The 23,214-nt window shown below is 39.6% G+C and overlaps 1 protein-coding gene across 1 annotated transcript in view; it reads left to right on the top strand.

The window, feature by feature from the left end:
- Positions 1–1,228: 1,228 nt before the first annotated feature.
- pdx1 (pancreatic and duodenal homeobox 1) overlaps positions 1,229–23,214 on the top strand; it is a 36,881-nt gene continuing 14,895 nt past the window's right edge. Inside the window, exon 1 of the mRNA XM_061240742.1 lies at positions 1,229–1,743. Within this exon, the coding sequence (XP_061096726.1) occupies positions 1,368–1,743 (376 nt within the window). The 5' untranslated portion in view covers positions 1,229–1,367. The remainder of the gene's footprint in view (positions 1,744–23,214) is intronic.

Raw genomic sequence — 23,214 nt, 5'->3', positions numbered from 1 at the left:
TTTTAATAAAAGCGCACCAACACAAAAACAACATAAGCTATGGCGGGAAAAAAACAAAAACAAAGAAAGAAGCGGTCCCACAGCTTCACAGAAAACAAAATGGAGATATTGTTAGAGGAGGTGCCGCTGAATAAAGAAACATTATTTTCCAGTTTTAGGACTACGGCGTCCAACAAAACAAAAAAGAACTATGGTTAAACATCGCTGACGGTTAAATATCACAGCCGACAGCTGATTTCAGAGACTTGCGTTCCTAACAGTGGTGGCCACTAGCGGAGTGAGCTTACAACATCAATAAGGTATAGCTAAGAATGGTCCAGACCAACCTTACGAAAGTACAACTTACAGAACGTATACTTAGCGAAGAACATTTCGGGAAACACGCTGAAACATTAAGCTAGAGCATGATTCTTAACCAATGTTAAACAAAAACATTAGATTTTTTTTTTTAAGTTACTACGTAGCAAACACGTGAAGTGTTTGGCAAGTTGAGTTAAACAAATGGTGCTTTCTCGGGACAAATAAGGGACGTCACCCTCAAAACAAGCCCTAATAACTGGATACCCTATCCAGTTTGCGATTGCGGACTGGTGCTGGGGGTTGAATAACTAAATGAATTGTAAAATTAAAAAGCAAGCTCGTGTTACATTTCCAAACAAGGTGAAAGCTGCAAGCTCTTGTCAGCCCAAAATTGTCAAGCGAATAAGGGGAAAAAAAGGGATGCCCCAATTTTTGCACCCGGCTGTCAATGCAATTGAATTAATTCCAAAAGGTTATTGTCAATAGTTCAAATACAATTGAAAGTTTCATTTCCCACAACAGCAGTCAGACTAGTCCTCTTCCCCAGCCTTCCTCCTATAAGCTATAGGCTAGGCCTATGAACTCAGAATTAGGCTGCTGTTTGCATTTCGTCCAGCTGTTCAGTCGAAACTGTGATTAGAGACATGTGTATTTAGCCAATCAGTGCCATTAGTCAGACACCTTCCGTGGATTCCCATGCTCACCTGTCTGTTTCGTTATTGGGAGAAAAGGATATACAAGTATAGGCCTATAGTACAGCTGCAAGCAAACACTCATGTTTGTTGAAGGAAATGATTGGCACATGGTCAAATCTTTTCAATTATTGTCGCATCGTGAGGCATGGGAGAAACAAGAAACATGGTGCGGTTCTGTAGCCTAGCTGAATTTTTTTGGGGGTTTTTAAATACGCTGATGGCTAAATGTAAATTGGGTCACGTGACACCAAAGACGCACCTATAGGCCCTTAGCCTCGCCAGCCAGAGGACCCAGCAGGTATACAGCACGAGTTCCTATTACGGCAGCACCGAGACTCATATGCACCTGCGGAGTTCCAGTCATCGGCAGCCATGAACAGGGAAGATAATTACTTCACTCACGGGGTACTTTACCAAAGACCCCACGGCGATAATTATAACAACAGCCCCCCACCCTGCCTTTATATGGGCCGACAGCCACAGTCCGTGTACGCCGCGCCTTCTCTCGGCGCGCTGGACCAGCCGACCCTTCCCGAAGTTCCATACGAAATGCCTCTAATTCGGGAGGACCCAGAGGCGCCGCAGCTGCACCACTCACAGGGGCCGCAGCCACCCATCGAGCAGGTTGGGGCTTACGGAGACGCTGCAAATCTGGCAATGCTCAATCAAAGAAGTCGGTACCAGCTGCCCTTTCCCTGGATGAAATCAACCAAGTCGCACGCACATACCTGGAGAGGACAGTGGGCAGGTAATTTGCTAGACTGGTTCACTGGCGATGGTAGTGATGGATGCGTGGCGCGGTTTTATCGGCTATGTCAGCACAGGGAAATTTTACAAAAGCAAAACTTGGAATGCTTGCAAAAGTCCTTTCAAATGGGAGCTTTCTTAAACGCGTTACCAAGCTAAATTGTCTATATCCTAGGATATTACGTGTAGATAGCTTACACAGTAAAATGTCCGGTGGTAGTGTTAATTCAACTAACAGTACGAGGCCAGTCGGTACCATGCAACCAACTCAGTGAAAGCGGTACGTGTGAAAGGGATACAAGAGTTGATTTAACGCAGGCCCTTCAAACAAAATAGGCACATAGAAAAATGTGCCATTATAAATTAAGCCAGATGATCAGATATGGTGCTTTCAGTTTGAGTGGGACAGTGACTTTACAGTGTCACTTTTGTATGTTAAGCCAAGATCAGACACTTCATGAATAAAGATGTAAAAAAGAAAAAGAAAGAAACAAATATATTACTATTTTTAATTTGTTTAGGCGAATGCATACAAAAAAGTACATAAATAGGTACAGGCCATATTTTAGGTAAATAATTACAGAAAAGACATAAAAAGCACCCACACAGCAGGGAAAGAGAATGAGAGAACAGGGAAGTGAAAGGGGAATAAACTAAATAAAGAAAGGACGCTATATAGGAAGGAATATACAGGTAGGAAGGGAAGAAAGGACTGGGGGGAGCTATAGAAGAGTGTCAAGAGCAAATGGGGACAGGGCAAGGATCAACCCCGAGTCATTTTTGGTGAGGGATTGGAACATCCACAAATCCACACTTCAGAGACTGGTAAGAGGAAAAAGAAAAATCAGGGATACTTATTTGATGGTTTTATGAAAATAAAACTTCCGCTGTCTCCAGTGACGCATGCTGTAATTATCCGTTTTGTTCTCAACTAAGAAAAACGTCCAAATAACGAGACACACCGTGAGTAGGCTAGGATAACCTGTAAACTACTGTAGGCTAAACAACGTGGTCGTGTAAGACATTGCAGCCACGAGAAGAGTGCAATGATTTCAGTGTATTCCGTTGAAATCATGCGTCTTGCATTTAGCATTTGTTTCTCATGCATAGCCTTGTTTGTGCAGAAAGCTTGGTGGGTAGGATATTTCAGTTTTGTCATTCCTAGATGTTCGACATGTTGGATTTGTTGGTTACGATGATTTACAACAACAAAAAAATCACGCACATGTACGCTATACTTGATGACATTCCGGTGAATACATACGTCACATATGTCTTCAGGTGTGTTTGCAATCTAAATGGAAAATGTCATTAAGAAGTTTGTGCTAACAAATTGTACTTCAAGGTATGCTGCGGAGTCAGTTTAAATATCCTTTCGAATCAAAAGAAATTAAACTTGCAGAAGTAGTAGAACATAGTTCATCACTTTCCCGAAACTGCTAATGCCTAACGCACATTCGTGGTAGGCTAGCGGCTAGTTTTTAGCTAGGTATTTTTTTTAGGCTTTAGGCTTTTCTAGGCTCAATTATTTGTCCTCTACCATAGCCTACAAATGGGTTGAAGTTATTTAGGTTGGTACCCGCAATATGGAATCTCATAATTAGTCCCAGGATGTCATGGAATTTTTTATTTTATTTCACATACGACTTGAGTAATGACGTTTCGGGAAACACTCGAGAACACTCGAGCAAGTCTTCATTCTTACAGCTACGAGATGATTCGGGAAACTCACCCCTGCTCGGCCACTTAGAAATTCAGGATATTATTCTCATTGTGTTGCCATGAGGCTGATGAAATACTATATTTGTTTTACCATTGTTTTCGATGTTAATTAAATCAATCAAATACAATTTAAAACTATTTTAATTAAATGAATTTAAATCACTTTTCACTCACTTCTCAACTGTTGAATCAATTCGTTAGCATAATTGTGATTCGATGCAAGTTCAATATTGTTATTGATGCTTTAGGCTAAGCATTTTTTTTTTTTACATTTTACAGTACATTAATAAGCATTGTTTTCGTTACATTCACAATGGGTTTTAATGATACGTGTCCCACTTTTTCTACCAAAGTGTTCCACTCAACCTGAAAGTTGCAGTAAAGAAGGGTACCAGATGCCATTTAAAAGGATACAGCATTTATTCATAAATCAATTATAACTTCACCATAAGAATGTTGATAAGGTCCCATTTAAACAAAAAATACATCACACCCTAGAACAGTGGTTCTTAAACAATTTGTCTGGCGACCCCACAAAAATAACTGGAGAGGTCTGGCGACCCCACTTTCCCAAAACCTATTCCAAACCCATGTTAACAACTGTCAATCAAGCAAAAACGAATAAGGCAATGTAAGAAATAGCCTAGGCTACAACAATTTATTAAAACGAACAAGAACAGGAACAAACAAAGCAATCACGATTAAACAAATGCACAAATCATCAGATCCAGTCCAGATCTAAAACGGGAGCCAAGAGTCACAACACCAGAGCAGCTAATCTGGAGGCGGAGAGAGACAGAAACACGGCTATAACGATCTCACTTTATTTATTTTAGTTTCTTCCTCTGGTTTATTTTCTTTAATAACATACATAGGCTATGTTAAAGAGAAGGATGGGCCTGCTTCCGCGAACATAGCAAGTTAATTCTTGGATTGATGCTGCACACGGCGACACGAAGATTTTCCTCCACGCCTCCACGCCGACATCTGTATTTATTTTTTATATAGGCCAGAGACGAAAATGTCTTCTCGCACAGATAGGTCGATCCAAAAGACGTGAGAATGTCCATGGCAGCCCTGGACAATCCGGGGTATTCCTGCACAATTGACAGCCAGAATTCATCCAGTGTTTTTGAGGCAAACAACGTCTGTAATGTGCGGTCGCTGGACAGCTCAATCAGCGCATCCTCGAGCTCAGATGGCAGGTCGTTTGAAGAGCAGCTGGTGAATGGTTTTAGTATCCAGTCATAATGCTCTACATTTTCCGTGAGAAAATATTGATGGAATTTGTCGAGGAGACTTCGGAGATTAATGGTAATTGAGGCTTTCAATGAATTGCCATTCATGTCATTCTCCTCCAAAAAGTCATGCAGCTCCGAAAACATTTCAAAATCCCCACTCTCCGCACGGGCTGCCCAACGCTGCAACTTTTTTGTGAAAGCGTTCACTTTGTCCGAGAGGGTCAGGATGTTAGTGTTGAGGCCTTGTAGTGACAGGTTGAGAGTGTTTAATTTGTCAAATATGCATGCCAGGTAAGCAAGACGTGATATCCATTTCGAGTCAGTGAGATGGAGCGCAAGAGGGGAGTGCGCGTCTGAGAGGAAGGTGCGCACCTCGCTTCGCAACTCAAACAGGCGTGTAAGAACCTTGCCCCGTGAAAGCCACCTTACTTCTGAATGGAAAACAAGGGATTCATGTGTAGACCCCATTTCCTGACAGAGAAGGGCGAAGAGTCTGGAATTTAGTGGGCGCGATTTTATGAAATTGTTAAGATCGGGCTCAAGTGTCTTGGATGCCAGGGCCTCCCTGTGGATAATGCAGTCAGTGAACTTGACGTGTGGTGCAACGCTAAGGACCTTTGCCTTCAGTCCTTTATTTTCCCCCAGCATAGCTCCGGCACCGTCAGTGCATATGCTTATGCAGTTATCCAATACAGCCCTGCCTCCTCCATCCAACCATCATGACAGTTAAAAATGTCACCACCGGTACACCTTCCTTCCAACGGAGAGCAGAACGGCATGTCCTCATGAAGTTTCCCGTCATAACTGTAGCGAATAAATACCATTAAGTGCGCGACATTAATCAAGTCAGTGGACTCGTCTAACTGCAAAGAAAAACAGTTTTTTTACTCGATTAGCTGGCATTACATGTCATTAGCGATCTCGTTAATGCGCTTGGACATGGTATATCATTGGAGAGGGGGATTTGTTTGAGCGCACTTGCAATCTTTTCACCATGCATTGCGGTGGTCATCGCAATTGCTGCAGGAAGGATGAGGCTTTCAGCAATTGTGTGTGGCTTTTGTGCTTTTGCTACAAGGTGACTTCGTATGACGCTGCCAAGGCTTTGGTGGGCATAGTAGCTTGCCCATGCACTAGTTTTTTTGCCCATGCAGCGAAGCTTCTTTTCGCAGAAAGAATGTCACAGGTTTCTGAGCATCATCGGGATGTCGGCTTTCGAGATGTCGTTTCATTTTGACATGTTTTAAACTCTCATTTGCCAGAACATCGCCACAAATTACACATTGTGGGTGGTCGAGCTCATTTTTAACTTGGCACGTGAATCCATATTTCAGAAATTCTTTCTGATAGTGGCGACGCCTCGTTGGTGTTTCTTTTTTATTCTCACCGGCCTGTAGTCCCATCTGAGGATCGCGGAAGAGTAGACGCACTGGTAAATGGCACTTCTGAGCTTTTTTAGCAGCCATCTGTCCATTTTCCATGCAAGTTATCGTGGCTAGTAACGCAAGAAACGTGGCTAGTAGGCTATGTCGTTTTGTTTTGTTTTATTTTAAAAAACCGGGAAGAAGTTGAGTTTGAGTTTGCGTAGTGGGAGCAGATAGTTACATTGTTTCTATTGGAGGACCAGTAGCCCATACTAAACCAGAGCCATTGAAAGACGGAGCACTTTTTATTTCTCTCGTCTCTTAACAGCGTGTAGGAATTAGAACATTTTATTGACACTTTATTTTTCGTTGTTTCACCTGGCGTAATAACGGGCTAATTTCCGACTGAAGAAACAAATCATTTGGCGACCCCACGAAAGTTTTTGGAGAATCACTGCCCTTGAGTAACAATTGTACAAATGTTGCATTGTTAAGAGCGAATGCAGTACGGGAGCAGTTAAGAGCGCATGCAGTATGGGAGACCAGGGATGGTTATGACATGGGTTGGTTGTTACACTGCTTATATCTTGCTCCCTAGAAGTAATTTCATGAATAAGCCAAACCAAACAAGCCAAGCATTGAAGTGAGGGTGGGAGGTTAAGGTTTTTCATGTCAAAAAATAAAATTTCAACTCATTGATGTTTTTCTTCTTTACTTTACTGCAAATAATTCACCTTATAACAATTATCAACATTGAAGACAGCGAAGGGATATAGTTTTTTTCGTTAGGCTACAACGTGGTCACTGACTATAATTCTAGCAAAAATGCACTGTTAGAGATGGTTTACCTTGGGGTTGGTTGTCATATGTCATTTTTCATGACAAATCTATAGCCTAAAACAAATGTCTGTCACTACGCATTTGAAGTGTTATCTGGTTATGTCCATCAAAGACGTGCTTTTTACCTAAGCAGTACCTTACCTCATTGAGAACATTTGGTATGAGAGGTTGGTGAAAAACCAGGAAAACACTCACATTTTTCTTTAATTACAGTCATCCATCCATCCATCCATTATCTGAACCCGCTTATCCTGATCAGGGTCGCAGGGGGGCTGGAGCCTATCCCAGCATACATTGGGCGAAAGGCAGGAATACACCCTGGACAGGTCGCCAGTCTATCTCAGGGCACACACACCATTCACTCACACACTCATACCTACGGGCAATTTAGACTCTCCAATCAGCCTAACGTGCATGTCTTTGGACTGTGGGAGGAAACCGGAGTACCCGGAGGAAACCCACGCAGACACGGGGAGAACATGCAAACTCCGCACAGAGAGGCCCCGGCCGACGGGGATTCGAACCCAGGACCTCCTTGCTGTGAGGCGGCAGTGCTACCCACTGCACCTAATTACAGTCAGTGTGTTCTAAATAAACATCTTTACATTTGGTTTTATTTAATATATATTTCAAATGTCTACAAATGTACAACTTATTTGGTGAATACTATATTTATGTTTAAAAATATCATTTTTTACCGAACACTCTTTTTGTGACAGCCAACCCCATCACCCCTTGTCTTTGTGAGTTTCTAACTTTTTCTTATATTAATGCAAGAGGATAACATGTATACAGTACCTACTATTACCTAAGACTTAAAGGGTTGCACTAGTGTTTAAATGACTTTTATATGACGTTCTGAAATGAGTGAATGGCAGGTGAGTAAAAAGTGTAACAACTCTCCTTGGTCTAGCCCTGTAGGGATGTAGAGAAATCCGTCGATATTGGAACCCCATATTCAAGTAGAGTTGTAACTCTTTTTGCATTTAGCATTAACACGCAAACACTATTGATGGTGAACATCTATTTACAAAACAACAAGCTTATCTAAATGCTTATCTAAAATCAGTTTAATCTGCAAAACACATTCATCTGCAGTTATTCAGGAATTACAATGCGATTGTTTTGGACACAGTGAACTGAATCAACGTTAAACAAAAACAGCTAGGATTAGATATTTTTTAGGAAAAATGTAAGTGTTTGGGCAAGTTGAGTTCAAATAAAGGACGTCACCGTCAAAAGAAGACTAAGTGTGTAGGGTTTTGCGATTGCGGACTGGGGCTGGGGGTTGAATGCCTAAATTAATTGTAAAATTAACAAGCAAGCTAGTGTTCTTGAACAATTGTACACTAACACAAATTTAAAAAAATAAATTTAAAAAAGCAGGTTGTTTGTTTCTAAACAAGCTTAAAACCGTAAATATATATGGCACTGTTCAAAAATCTAAATTTCAGGACAAACCATGAATTTCTTGAAGTACTCCGTGCCCGGTATACATGCCATCGAAAATGTGAATGTTTACTGTAGAAATGTGTAATTATGGGATTGATCATCCAAAATGGTAACTGTATTCAATACATCAAACTGTTTTCATGAAAAAACGCTTATATCTTGAAGACCCTCCCAGGGATACAGGCCATCGACAATGTTATTATGGGACACCAATAAAAAAGTAATTTGCTGCAAATAAAAAAAAATCTGTAAGTGATCCATTATCGATAACGATAACTTGTTAAGGTAGAGCTTAAGGTATAACTTCGGGAATAAATTATAGGCTTCGGGAAACGCAGAACTGATCGGTTTTTGTCATGCGCTTACAATGTTTTTAGCCTCGACCAAGTCAACTTCTTCTTTCGACCAGTTTCTCTTCTTGCATGGAGGGCGGTGTAAGACTAGTAAAAAATAAGCGTGAATGCAGCCGAATACAGAGAGGACATTGAAGAAAACCTGCTCCAGAGTGCACACAACCTCAGACTTGGACGACGGTTCACCTTTCAGTACGGCAATGACCAGAATCATACAGCTAAGACAACGCTGGACTTCGGGAAGTCTGTGACAGACCTTCAGAGGATCTGCCAGGAGGAATGGGATAAACTACCAACATGCAGGTGTGCAAAGTTTTTTTTAAATAGTGCCATGTATTGAGATTATTGGCCAATATTTATTTGACGTCCCATAATTCCAAATTCCTACACTAAGGAGGCACAGAATTCATGGCTTATTTTTCTGGGATGGTCTTCTTCAAGTATGTCATGGTGTGTCCTGAAAACAGTTTGATTTCAATTCTTCATAGATTTTTAAGTTGCGCCAGGTGTTAAATACAATTGCCATTTCGGAGCAATTTGAAATCCAACAATTCCACATTTGTACAGTATAAATTGTCAATGGCCTGTATACCTGGGATGGTCTTCTTCAAGGTACAAGTGGTTTTTCCTGAAAACAGTTTGAATTCATTTCTTCGTGGATTTTTAAATAGTGACATGTATTGAAATGAATGGCCAATATGGTGGAGTTGCCTACCATAATTCCAAATTCCTACCGTAAAAATGCACAGAATTGATGGCTTGTTTACCAGGGATGGTGTTCTTCAAGAATGTCATGATGTGTCCTAAAAACTGTTTCTTTTTTTGTTGTTGAGATATCTGAATAGCGCCATGTATTGAAAACAACTGCCATTCGTACAGTAAACATTCACCGAATCAATGCCATATAGACTTGGTATGGTGATCTTCAAGACTTTAGTGTTTTTTCCTGAAAGCATGTACACTGACAGAGCACTTTATTAGGTATTTATTATACTGTAGCCTATCCACGTACAGTTACAGTTGTGTTAAAACATTTTTTATCAGTAGTAGAGATATTTCTGCATGGCAAATAATTTACTTGTAGATGTAGTAGTGTAATAGAAAAACAACAGACCCAACTATAATGACATGCACGCTGCTTGTTCTGAGTAATTGACTCATTCATTGAAAGGGGTGTGTTCAAAATAATAGCAGTGTGGAGTTTAATTAGAGAATTAATTCATTCTGTGAAAAAACAGGTGTCATTAATTGTCCTTTATTAAGGAAGAAGGGAAGCAAATGCTTCAGACAATATATTTCCTTCTGAATTGCTAAGTAAAATGGGCCCTTCCAAACATTGTTCGGAGGAACAATGTCATTTGATTAAAAACCTGATTGGAGAGGGGAAAACGTATAAAGAGTAAATTATAGGATGCTCAGCTAAAATGATCTCAAATGCTTTAAAATGGCAACAAAAACCCAATCAAAAAACGGATCAAATAATAGTCAGAATGGCAAAAACTCAGCCATTCATCTGCTCCAGAAATCAAAGATGATCTACAATTACCTGTAAGTGCTGTTACAGTCGGGAGACGTAAGCTAGAAGCTAAGCTTGGTTGAAATTTGCCATGGAACAAATCAATTTGCCCAAAGTGAAATGGCGTAGCCTTCTGTGGACTGATGAGAGTAAAATTGTTCTTTTCAGGTCTAGACCCCTGGGTACTGAATTCAAGCCACAGTGCACTGTGAAGACAGTGAAGAATGGTGGTGCAAAAATCATGGTATGGGGATGTTTTTCATACTACGGTGTTAGGCCTATTTATCGTATACCAGGGATCATGGATCGGTTTGAATACATCATGTGTTGCCGTATGCCGAAGAGGAAATGCCCCTGAAATGGCTGTTTCAACAAGACAACGACCCCAACCAAACGAGTAATCGAGAAACAAGGATTGAGGTAATGGAGTGTCCAGCTCAATCCCCCTACCTCAACCCCATTGAAAACTTGTGGGGTGACATTAAAAGTGCAGTTTCTGAAGCAAAACCCAAAAATTCACAGGAACTGTGGAATGTAGTTCGTTCATCCTGGGCTGAAATGCCTGTTTCTAGGTGCCATAAATGGTTGACTCGATGCAAGGCAGTTGCGCAGCAATGATTATGCAACTAAATATTAGCTCAGGGGTGCGTTTCCCGAAGCCTTCTTAACGCTACGTCGTTCGTAAGTTGTACCTTAAGCTGTACCTTAACGTTTCAGCGTGTTTCCCGAAACGTTCTTAGCTAAGCATACCTAAGCATACCTTAGCGATGGTGTGAGCTCACTCCGCTAGTGGCCACCACTGTTATGACCGCAAGCCTCTGAAATCAGCTGTTGCACTTAGTTACATCTCAATCTGTTAAGCAATATATACACTAATACTTCTACAGTTGTAGTTGGCTAATACTATTACTAAAATAACACATTAATGGCATTGTTTTCATGCAAATAATACAATTGTAAATTACGAAGGGTGCATGTTGCACTTTATGGAACATGTTGCCTAATTGCCTTTTAAATGATATTCATAAACTGACGATTTCCCACTATCTCTGTGTGCTGGAGCGATGTTTAACCATAGTTCTTTCTTGGTTTTGTTGGACACCGTAGTCCTAAAACTGGAAAAGAATGTCTAAAAATATCTCCATTTCGTTTGCTGTGAAGCTATGCGACCGCTTATTTCTTACGTAAAAAAAATAGGTGCTCTTTTATTGAAAACGTCAGATAATCAGAGAAAATAGTGAATTTCACCAGTAATGTGATGGTGCTTCTGCCAAGTCAACCCTGATTGAAAAGTCATTTAAGGCACTATGACAAAGATAAAATAATGCAAATAAAACATGACATGCCAATAAGGCGTATTGTTAGATTTCATTGCTTCCCGTAAAAGAATAACGCAGACTTGATAAAATGTGTTAATGTTAATTGAATGTGTAATGTTTCCACTACATTTGAAACATGGAACTGAAAGCTATGAAAAAATATTTGCACTTTATTCACTTTTTTTACGCACTGCTATTTATTTGAACACAACTGTATGATGCGTTGTGTGTTCAGAGATACCACTGTTGTAATGTGTGGTTATTTGTATTACTGTTACCTTCTTGTTCGCTTTGACCAGTCTGGCCATTCTCCTCTGATATCTCTCGTTAACAATGCGTTTCTGTCTGCAGAACTTGCTCACTGGATTTATTTCATTCTCTTGTGCCATTCTTTGCAAACTCTAGGGACAAGTGCGTGAAAATCCCAGGAGATCAGCAGTTTCTGAGATTTTGGATTGACTTTGCAATGCCATAAATGCACAGAATCGATGGCATGTATACCTAGCAGTGTATTCTTCAAGAATGTCATGGTGTGTCCTGAAAACTATTTGGAGGATTTTGAAATCCTATAATTCCAAATTCCTACAGTAGAAATGCACATAGTCAATGTCATGTATACCTGGGTTCGTGATCTTCAAGAATAGCATGGTGTTTCCAGAAAACAGTGATTTCATTTAAAAAAAATTGTGCCATGTATTGAATAGTGAATATGTTGGAGTTTGCTTTCCAAAAATTCTAAATACTCACAAAAACGCACGGAATCGATGGCACGGCGGATACCTGCGAAAGTAGTTTTCATGAATACGGTGTTGAAAACAGTCGACTTAAGATTTTTATGGAATTTGAAAAATCGCCATTTTTTGTTATTATTTGTATTATTGAATGTTTAAAATAATCACGATATAATTTGGAGTATTAAACGAGCGAGTAGTGGAGTTCAGCTGTATTTTGTCGCCCAAACACGTTTACCGTAACAACGCAATGTGCGCACGAGGGTTTTTAGTGTGGACAGTTTGACCAACGTTTTTCGAAGTGCAGATGGCGTGACCGCAGTGATACAACTATTATGTTGCCTTTTCTGAAACTGTAAATTAATTACATTTTTTTTTTTTGCCATCCCTAAGTTTTTCCTTAAATGAAGCCCCTGAGCTAACTCTTCACAATTAGGCAGTTTAATAGCCTAGGCTTTATTGATTTATTTTGATTTGCATTACGAAATTGTGTACATTTTATCAACATTATTTGCAGACACGTGTACACTTCTTTCAGAGACTGGAAAAGATCTGCAAAGATTGTAAACAATCTTGAAGCGCAGGTTTCGTTATTGCTGCTTTTTCTGAATCATCAAGTAGCCTACACTTAACAAAAAGATACACAATTCTTTTAACGGATATTTAACGGATAAATTCAATGTATGATTTAATCCCCCGAACACAATATGAAGAAGCAGTGTGGTACTTGCCAATTGGTTAGTTCTATCGTTGGCACGCTTGTTAACCAAGACAAATTAACAGGTTGAGATCAATGATTAAAGTAGTTTTGTGCTCCACTAATTTTCATCTTACCAGATGCCATTGGTAGTAACACTCAGTAAAACCGACAGATAGCCTACTAGCCTATTAAAATGCCATTGCATTATCCTCCACATGTATTTGATTTCAATTCGGTCGGTCGTATGTAAACACGCACCGTATGTGAATTTTCAGGCTGCAAAAGTTTTATTAGCATTTTTTTTTTTCAAACAATTAACAATTTTATTTATTTTCTGGTTTATGAACGGATATCTGGATGTCAGAATTTTCTCACCGCCAGTAGGGGAGAACGGGGACCAACCTAACACTTTTACGTTTTCGGTTAATTAAAAAATGTATACACATATTGAAGCAAATATTTTCATCCCGAATGAAGACAAGCCTACATGTCTTTGCTATGGCAATAGACCATCAGTAGCCAACAGTTATGCAGTCTTTCATGCTCAGCTGATAGTACAAGTAAAAATGAATAATAAATAATAATAATAAAAAAAGATTAAATTCAGAATTATCATTCGTTCTCATTGTACATTTTTAACGAAATCCCATTTACTCCGAAATCAATAGAGATAGAGACGGAGATCCCATATCTTATGACACACAACTTGTACACGTCCTTCACTATTATCGACTGTAATTTTCATTCTAGGATATATGAGTTTAACATAAATATCCCGAGAACGGACCAACTGCAACGTTACTTTTGTCCCTGCTCAGCGGAGAGAGTCGAAAGTAACGGTAAACTAGGGGTGCCCAATGTGCGTCATATCTGTTTTTCGGGTTTGTTATTCTCTTTACTTTCATCACATGTTTGTAGACTAATTTTCAATTATTATGTCAGTTGATTATGGCAACAGTGACCCTCGAATTGTAGCCGAATGTTTTATTAAACCAGTAGATAAATATTTGTCGTGAGGACTCAAAGCTTATCAAGCAGTCACAATGCTAATGATGCGATATTTGTTCACTAATTTTCAAACATTAGGCAGTTGATTTTGGCAGTGAACTAGAGGAGACAACAAACTTGTTTTGGTAATTTTTTTACTGCAAGTAGCCTGAACAACGCGTAAGAGTAGACATAAGAACGAGCAAGAAAAAAACATCTGGAATTAAAAACTATTAGTTATATATATACATATTGGGCCTCATTTATCAAACGTGAGCCGAACGAAATTCACCATATATCCATCGGAAATGCTTTTACACAAATAATGTGGGATTTATCAAAGTTTTCGGAAGTCAGTTTTTTCGTAGGAGCCGTTCTCACGCTGTTCGTATTATGCGCGGAAATAAAAGCGCACGGTTGTAAAGCGTGCTTCCATTCATTTATATTTTATTTTGATTTTGATTATTTTTTTAATGAGCCAATTGAATGTTATGATTATTCATATCATATAAAAACGGAACATTCCGGTAATCCTGATTAATTAATGCTTAAGTGGGGTTTAATATAAATTCCATAAACACGTAAAACGTTTGTTATAAATAGGGCGTAGCCTGCATAGGCCGTCATTTATATGTCTGGTCTCTCTTTACATAACTTTAGCCTATTAGAAGATTTGGGGCATGGGTTTAGTTTTTTGTCTCGCGTTTAATTTCCGAGGTTGACGTGAACCGTTTTTCCCAATCGGAAGGTGGTAATTCGGTCATTCCGATATTACGTGAAGAAGCATGAGACAGTCTTTACATTCCGTTTAAATATATTGCTTATATTTAAATATTTAAATATTTATATTAAAGCATGGTTTACTTCCAGAAAATGGTCAGATTCTTTCCGTCCTCAGCTTCTTGCGGACTAGCAAAGGATAGTGAAAATGATAATCGCTCCTTGATAATCCCAGACAGTGACGTCTCTCCTGTAATTGCATAACTTTGCCTCCGGTTTTATGTCAACCATTTTTGTTTTACATGTATATTACAGTCCTACGTGGCGCGTACGTAGTTTATGTAGCCTATATAAACAAACGTAAGCTAATTACTATTATTTAGATGTTAGTTTGGATGAAAAAAAGGAAGCCTGCACACTTATATGCGCCTTGGTTTCTCCACCAGGACAATCATCTTCATTTCTTCGTTCATCGTTCAGAATAAACAATGGCCAATAACGGTTCAAATTCAAGTTCAAGTATATTATCAGTCCTAAATTAGTTTTCATATATATTTTCATGTTCGCAAAGACAAGTTACAAAGTGTGTTATGATCTTCCCTGTTTTTATTTTGTTTAGTAAAACTTAAGAAATACTTGAAAGTATTTATTTCCTAGTTATAGAATAGCGCGTTTAAAGTAGCCTATTGAGCTATATGTTTAATGGAGAAATGCAACTAGCCCGTAGTAAAGGTTTCGGCGATGTTTTATTGAAATTCTGACAGAAGAAAATAGGTAGGATGAATTTTCAAAATGAAAAATAAAATAAATACTATGCTATGAGGAATGCAACAAACAAGCACTGATTCAATGAGAAACAGGGATTAAATAGAAAGGCACAATCAAACCACACGGCAGACAATTGGAATCAGTCGTCAGCATGAGAGAATTGATTATCTAATCGGCATTCATTGCCAATGTGAAACTAATTCAAACAGGCAGAAAGTGCCTGAAAAGAGTCGAGCTGAGAACCATGAGAAATACTGTTTTTCCATGACACTGTTCATCCTGGATGGGTTGAGAAACAATCCTGTAAGCACAAAATATATAGTTAATTATAAATCAGGACTATGATATTTTAATGTAAGTCCATTTGAGACAGTGAAACTCTTGGTGGTTTATCCTCGGATAAGGAACCAACCAGACAAGACAGGAGAACAATTTTTTTTATATAGGACCAATGAATTGGATGTGAAAATAATATTATTCTTGGACTTATTGACTTTAATTCAACCTTTCTCTAATATCAAAATGCAACATGGTTATGAATGAACAGTTTCCCATTCAGTAATCATAATAATAATAATAATAATAATAATAATAATAATAATAATAATAATAATAATAATAATGTTCAGATGGAACACTCAGATTTTCATGCAAGGTGCAAGGTATCTTTGTTGTCATGCAAATAAGCCTGTTACAATTCAAACTATAACAGCAATAACATTTTGTAACTGTTGTCACTACCTTACAACTTCTGCCTTAATTTCTAGCAACTGGTAAGTGAATGAAAAAGATTTTACTTATATACAGATATGTTGTTGCATGTATAAATATATATATTATGCATAATTAAAAAAATGGCGGCACGGATGGTGCAGTGGGTAGCACTGCCGCCTCACAGCAAGGAGGTCCTGGGTTCGAATCCTGGTCGGCCAGGGCCTCTCTGTGTGGAGCCTGCATGTTCTCCCCATGTTTGTGAGGGTTTCCTCCCACAGTCCAAAGACATGCAGGTTAGGCTGATTCTAAATTGCCTGTGGGTATGAAGGTTCTCATGAACCTTCTCCAGCATTGCACTCTATGCTTGGCCCCTGTGTATCACTGCTATACAGCTACAGTGGGCTCAAAAATTATTGGCACCCCTGACAGAAAATGAACAAACAATACCAAAAAAATTCTAAACAATATATTTATAGACAACCTCAAAATACCAACATGTGATAAATACTGTGCTATATTAATATTTCAATGGAACCAACAAAAATCATTTACTGATTTAATTATAAATCAATTTCCTCCAAATCAATGTTTCACAATTATTGGCACCCTTAAAGATTATTGTAAATAACACCTACCAAAATTAAACCAGGTATTAAATTCCACTTATTTAAGTTTATCTATGTGTTAAGGAACTGTATTAAGTGATTACATCACTTCCTGTTTCACTAGGGTATAAAAATGAGGTAACACACTTGCAATATCCCTTTGTCATCCAACACCATGAAGACAACAAAAGAATTGGCAGTTCAAAAGAGGCAGATGGTCGTAGACCTTCATAAACGTGGTAATGGCTACAAGAAAATTCACAAACTATTGAATATACCACTGAGCACTGTCAGAGCAATTATAAAAAAGTTCAAAAGATATGGAACTGTTGAAAATCTCATGGGTAGAGGACGCAACTGCATCTTGCCCCCCAGGATACTGAGGAGAATGGTAAGAGAAGCAACAAAATCCCCAAGGATCACAGTGAAAGAATTGCAGGCCTTGGTGGCATCTTGGGGTCACCAGGTTTCAGAAAGCACCATCAGACGCCACCTTCATAACCACAGCCTCATTGGAAAGGTTGCCAGAAGAAAGCCTTTTCTGACCACAAGACACAGAAGAAAGCGCTTGGAGTTTGCCAAACGTCATTTACATTATGACTGGAACAAGGTTCTCTGGTCAGATGAGACCAAAATTGAACATTTTGGTCAGATACAGCATCGGTATGTTTGGCGTAGGAACAGAGATGCATACAAGGAGAAGCACCTCATACCCACAGTGAAATATGGTGGTCGGTCAGTCATGTTTTGGGGCTGTTTTAATTCCAGAGGTCCAGGGGCACTGGTTAGGATTGATGGCATAATGAATTCCAGCAAGTATCAGACAATTTTGGCTGAAAATCTGGTTCCCTCTGCCAGAAGTCTGGGACTTACCAGTCGTAGGTGGACTTACCAACAAGACAATGACCCAAAACACACCTCAAGATCCACACAGAAATGGTTCCGTGACAACAAAATCAACGTTCTGCAATGGCCATCTCAGTCACCAGACCTCAATCCAATCGAAAACCTGTGGGCTGAGTTGAAGAGGTTAGTTGATAAGCACAAACCCAAGAACGTGAAGGATCTTGAAAGGATATGCAAAGAGGAATGGTCCAAAATCCCTCCAAATGTGTTCCTTAATCTTGTCAAAAATTACAGGAAGAGACTCCATGTTGTTATCCAGAGGTGGTTGCACTAAGTACTAGGTGAAGGGTGCCAATAATTCTGAAACCTTGATTTTGTTGAAATTTATTTTTTATTAAATGATTGTTATGATTTTGGTTGTTTCCATTGAAACATTAATAAAGTACAGTATTTGGCACATGTTGGTGTATTACCTTTCTCTATAATTATATTATTCTTTTTTTTTTTAAGCCTTGTTTGTGCATTGCTGGTGAGGGGTGCCAATAATTCTTGAGCCCACTGTATATTTATTATTAACATTGTTAATATTATTGGGTAAAACGACCATTAGACAGGATTATTATAAGAACAAAATCCTAAAATGTCAGCTTGAGTAATTGTAACATAAGCACTGGACAAATAACAAAGCACCGTATTTTTGCACTTCAGGATCCTGGATATGTTTGCACTTACAAGAATGTGCCAAAAGAAAAGAAGACACAAAGATTTTGGCAGTCACAAGTCCCCTCAAAAAGTATTGGAACAGCAAGGTCAATTCCTTTGTTTTGACAGTTGAGTTTGAGGTCAATTGATGTACATTAGATGAGAGATCTGAATTTCAGCTTTTATTTCCTGGTAATTTTATCTAGATTTGTTAAACAACTTAGAACACATCACATCTTTTGTATCAGATGACCCAATTTTTAGGTGAGCAAAAGTATTGGAACATGTGACTGACAGGTGTTTCTTGTTGTCCAGATGTGTCTGTTTGATAGATAGGTTAAAGAATACATCGTTTTGAATGTCTACCATTGATTTTAGCCTGGGATCGCCAGTGAAGACTACATTTGTGTTAGAAAAGATAGACCAACATGATGAACAGAGAGCTGACTTTGGGAGAAAAGCAAGCCATTTTGAAGCTTAGAACTTGGAATGTCCTGAAAAAGAAAGAAATTGCTGGTGTACTGGGCAACAGACATCGAACAGGTTGACCAAGGAAAACAACAGCAGTTAATGACAGAAACATTATGAGAGCTGTGAAGAAAAGCCCCAAAACATCAGTCTGTGACATCACAAACAATTTCCTCAGGGCTGGGGTGAAGGCATCTCAATCAACCGTTCGAAGAAGACTTACAGACCAGCAATATAGAGGTTATACCACAAAGATTTATGGACTGATGATACCAAGTTTAACCTCTACCAAAGTGATGGAAAGGCCAAAGTGTGGAGAAATAAGGGATCTGCTTATGATCCAAAACATACCAGCTCATCTCTGAAGTACGGTGGAGGAAGTGTCATGGCTTGGGATTGCATAGCTGCTTCTGGAGTGGGCTCACTATTCTTTATTGATGATGTAACTCTTGATGTTAGCAGCAAAATGGATTCAGAAGTCGACAAAAAATCTGCCAATTTACAGGGAAATGCGTCCAAACTACTTGAGAGGAAGCTCATCATGCAGCCAGACAATGACCCAAAACATAAAATAACAGATGCGTCTCTGACCTGTGCCTAGCCACACGCATCAAAGGACTTAATTAGGGAGAAAAAGCGGAAGGTTTTAAACTGGCCGAGTCAATCACCAGACCTTAACCAAATTGAACATGCATTTAACCTCGTAAAGAGGAGATTGAAGGGAACCCCCCCCCCCCCCCAAAAAAAAAAAAAAAAACAACTGAAAGAGGCTGCAATAAAAGCCTGGAAAAGCATGGTGGCCTGGTGAAGCCAATGGCTTGATGCAGTTATTGCAAGCAAAGTATATCCTACCAAATAGTGTTATCTACTTTCATTTACTTAAAAACTCTCTGTTCTAATACTTTTAATCACCTAAAAATGTCTGATACCAAAGGTGCTATGTTTTTTTTTGTTGTAGTTTTACACATCTAGGTCTAAATACCAGGAAATAAAAGCTGAAAAGCTTGTCTCGTGTTCTTTTCATTTCAACCCCAAAAGTTTTAAGTATATTGCAAAAACAAGGAATTGGCCTTCCAATCCAATGTTCCAATACTTTTGGAGGGAACACATTTTCTCTTTTATCAGGAGTGATATAATAATGACACAATTGTCACAATGACATCATTATATGAGAAATTGGAAAAATGCTTGCAGGAGAAGGGATTAAAGTCGACAGAAAGAAGTAAAAAAAATTCTCAGCAGGAAAATATCTGCAGAATTTAACAGCTCCATTCAAATAATCCATGACCAGAGTGGGAACTAATGATTGTGCCAAACAGTATATCATTAAAAGATGTAGTCTTGGAAAATCAGGTCTTCATGAGCTGAGAATCAGAAGGTTCTATCTGCGTTTTGAGATAATGAGTGTCATGTATCAACTCAAAATGAAGGTAAACACAATGACGGGGTCTTAGTTCTTTTTATTTGCTAACCCAAAAAGCACGGTTCATGCTCAACACAAGCAAAACAGACAAAGAGCATATTTTTAGGCATTCAACTTGAGAGCACGCCAAATGCACAGAGTGGCGCTATTTAACCTGGCACGCTCAGCCAATCCTGATCCAAGGGCAAAGGTTATCCAATCATTAATTAATACATAAAATGTCTTATCCTTTCTCACTTCCTTTTAATTAAACACATCTTTTCTGCTGCCTATAGTATATAACATTGAGCTTCAAAGGTTCCAAAATGAATGGGCAGATAGAAGCAGATAGAACTTACAATTTGGCATTTGTTCATACTTTTAAACAGTATTTTTGTATAAAACTTGTACACATGTATTTAGTGCCCTATAAACAACAGCTGTATGACAATAACACATTTTTTCAAAACCATATAATTCTCAGCTCATGTTTGGCGGAGAGAGCTCAACACTTCCATGTCCTCTGATTTAAGGAATTTCATTGACAAGACAGCATCACATCTGTGAAATGCTATAAAGAACAATCAAAATGTAATCACATGGCCATATCATCCAACTGTTTTGTAGAATGATGCTGTTAATATACCTGAGCATTTTTGACCGGTTTCTCACTGTTCTGTTAACTGGAGACTTCGATAACAAGAGCATTTCTCAAAGAGTGAAGACATGAATACAGTCTTTCAGTCAAGACATAATCCATGCAGTGACATGTGGGATGTGGCCAACAAAAGCCTTCGAAGAATTTCCTGTTGCCATATGCAGTAAGATGTTGAACTAATACAGACAGTTCACAGACTGGGACATGGAGTCTCTTATAGCCAGCTTGAATAAAATGATAAAGCTAAAGTTAGCTGCTGTTCAGCAGACACTCCTCCCAGCAACTATTCATCCACACATCTTTATAACTCCTGGGATAATATTGATTGTCTGGACCGCCTGAATGGCACTGCAGTACAGGCAAAGGTTTTTGGACCCCATCCTCCTAAGCCTTCCTGCTGTCTCCAAACTGAAACAGAGATCTATTTCTGGTGGGAATCAAGAGCTGTGTTTGTATATCACCGGAGAGAGAACTGGACCTTAACCTCTTACAGCTGATGACTACATAAGAGAGAGAGAGACAGGCTGCCATAGCTAGAGGTAAAACATTTGTTTGGATCCTCACAGGACAATCTGAGAACAACAACCACAGTATTCGAAGTTGGACAGGGTTTAACACGAGCAGAAGAGAAACAACAGTCACAAAGGACACAATTGCTTATCTTCCATCAGGAAGAACTGGCGTTCATTTATTACATTACATTACATTACGTGGCATTTAGCAGACGCTCTTATCCAGAGAGACATACAACAAAGTGCAAATTAAACACAAGAACAAGTGCAAAGTGGACCTGAGAGGACAGTACAGTTCCGAGTCCAAGTGTAAACATACAGATATTCAGAGCCCTTGAAGAGTACAATCAACTTTCAAACTAGCATACCACAGTTGGCAGCTAGAATACAACAATACAACAGCCAATAAAAACAACAATACCTATACAAGTAACCATATCTATACACAAGTGCCATTACGGTCTAAGGCTAATCACGGTGATTGTGAGTTGGGGAGGGAAAGGTGTAGCCTGAAGAGATGGGTCTTCAGTCTGCGCTTGAAGGAGGTCAGAGACTCTGCCGTTCTGACATCCACTGGGAGGTCATTCCACCACCGTGGGACCAGGACAGACAGCAGTCGTGAGCGTGAAGTGCAGGTGTGGCGAGGGGGAGGCCCCAGACGGCACAAAGTGGCAGAACGGAGGGGTCTTGATAAGGGATTGAATATACACAGGGGCTGATCCTTTAACTGCCTGGTATGCAAGCACCAAAGTTTTAAATTTGATGCGAGCCATAACAGGCAGCCAGTGGAGGTTGCTGAGCAGGGGGGTGACATGAATGTCTGGGAACATTGAATACCAGACGGGCTACAGCATTCTGGATGAGTTGTAGGGGTCTGATGGCAGATGCTGGAAGGCCAGCCAGCAGAGAATTGCAATAGTCCAGGCGGGACAGGACCATTGCTTGAACAAGGAGCTGAGTGGAGTAGGTGGTGAGAAAGGGTCGGATTCTCTGGATGTTGTACAGGACGAACCTGCACACCCGGGTCACCGTAGCGATGTTCTCGGAGATTTATGAAGCCCTGATGAGAATAGCCTGGCAGGAATTCATTATCAATTCATTATTCATTATCATTATTCAAGAAAAACATCCAAATACGTATAACTTGGAGGCAGAGGAGGTGTGGGAGTTAATAGCATATTCAGCCCAAGGCAACAGTTGACTCCACGAGGAGGTGTTATGCTCACATAAGCACCTAAGCACAGTTTCGATAACCCGGTTGGCCCGCTCAGTCTGGCCATTGGTCTGTGGATGGAAACCCGAAGATAAGCTGGGAAGTGGACCCCATGAGTGTACAAAAAGCTTTCCAAAAGCGTGTCGTGAATTGAGGACCTCTATTGGTGACTATGTCAGAGGGAATATCGTGAAGACAAATAACATGTTGGGTAAGTAAATTAGCTGTTTCTTTGGCTGAGGGAAGTTTAGTGATGAGAACAAAGTGCACAGCTGCAGAAAACCTATTGACTATGGTGAGTATGCTGGTGAAAGTGTTGGAAGGAGGCAAGCCAGTGACAAAATCTAGTGCTATGTGGGACCAGGGGCGGCGAGGGATAAGGAGAGGCTGTAACAGACCTGACAGGGGTGAGTGAGAAGGTTTACCTTGAGGACACCTGAGCAAGCAGCAACAAAGTCCAAGACGTCTCTCTTCATGCCTGACCACCAGAACCTTCTCTGAATAAATGTGGTAGTGTGTGAGATCCCGGGATGGCATGAGAGAAGAGAGGAGTGTCCCCATTGTAACACCTGTGATCTGGCTGCTGGTGGTATGTACAGGCAGTTGTCCGGACAGTTACTGGGGCCTGCTTCGCCATTC

The sequence above is a fragment of the Conger conger genome, chromosome 4 (assembly GCF_963514075.1).
Source record: "Conger conger chromosome 4, fConCon1.1, whole genome shotgun sequence".
Taxonomy (NCBI): domain Eukaryota; kingdom Metazoa; phylum Chordata; class Actinopteri; order Anguilliformes; family Congridae; genus Conger; species Conger conger.
Note: the sequence above shows the minus strand (reverse complement) of the source record. Positions and strands in the feature narration are given on the sequence as shown.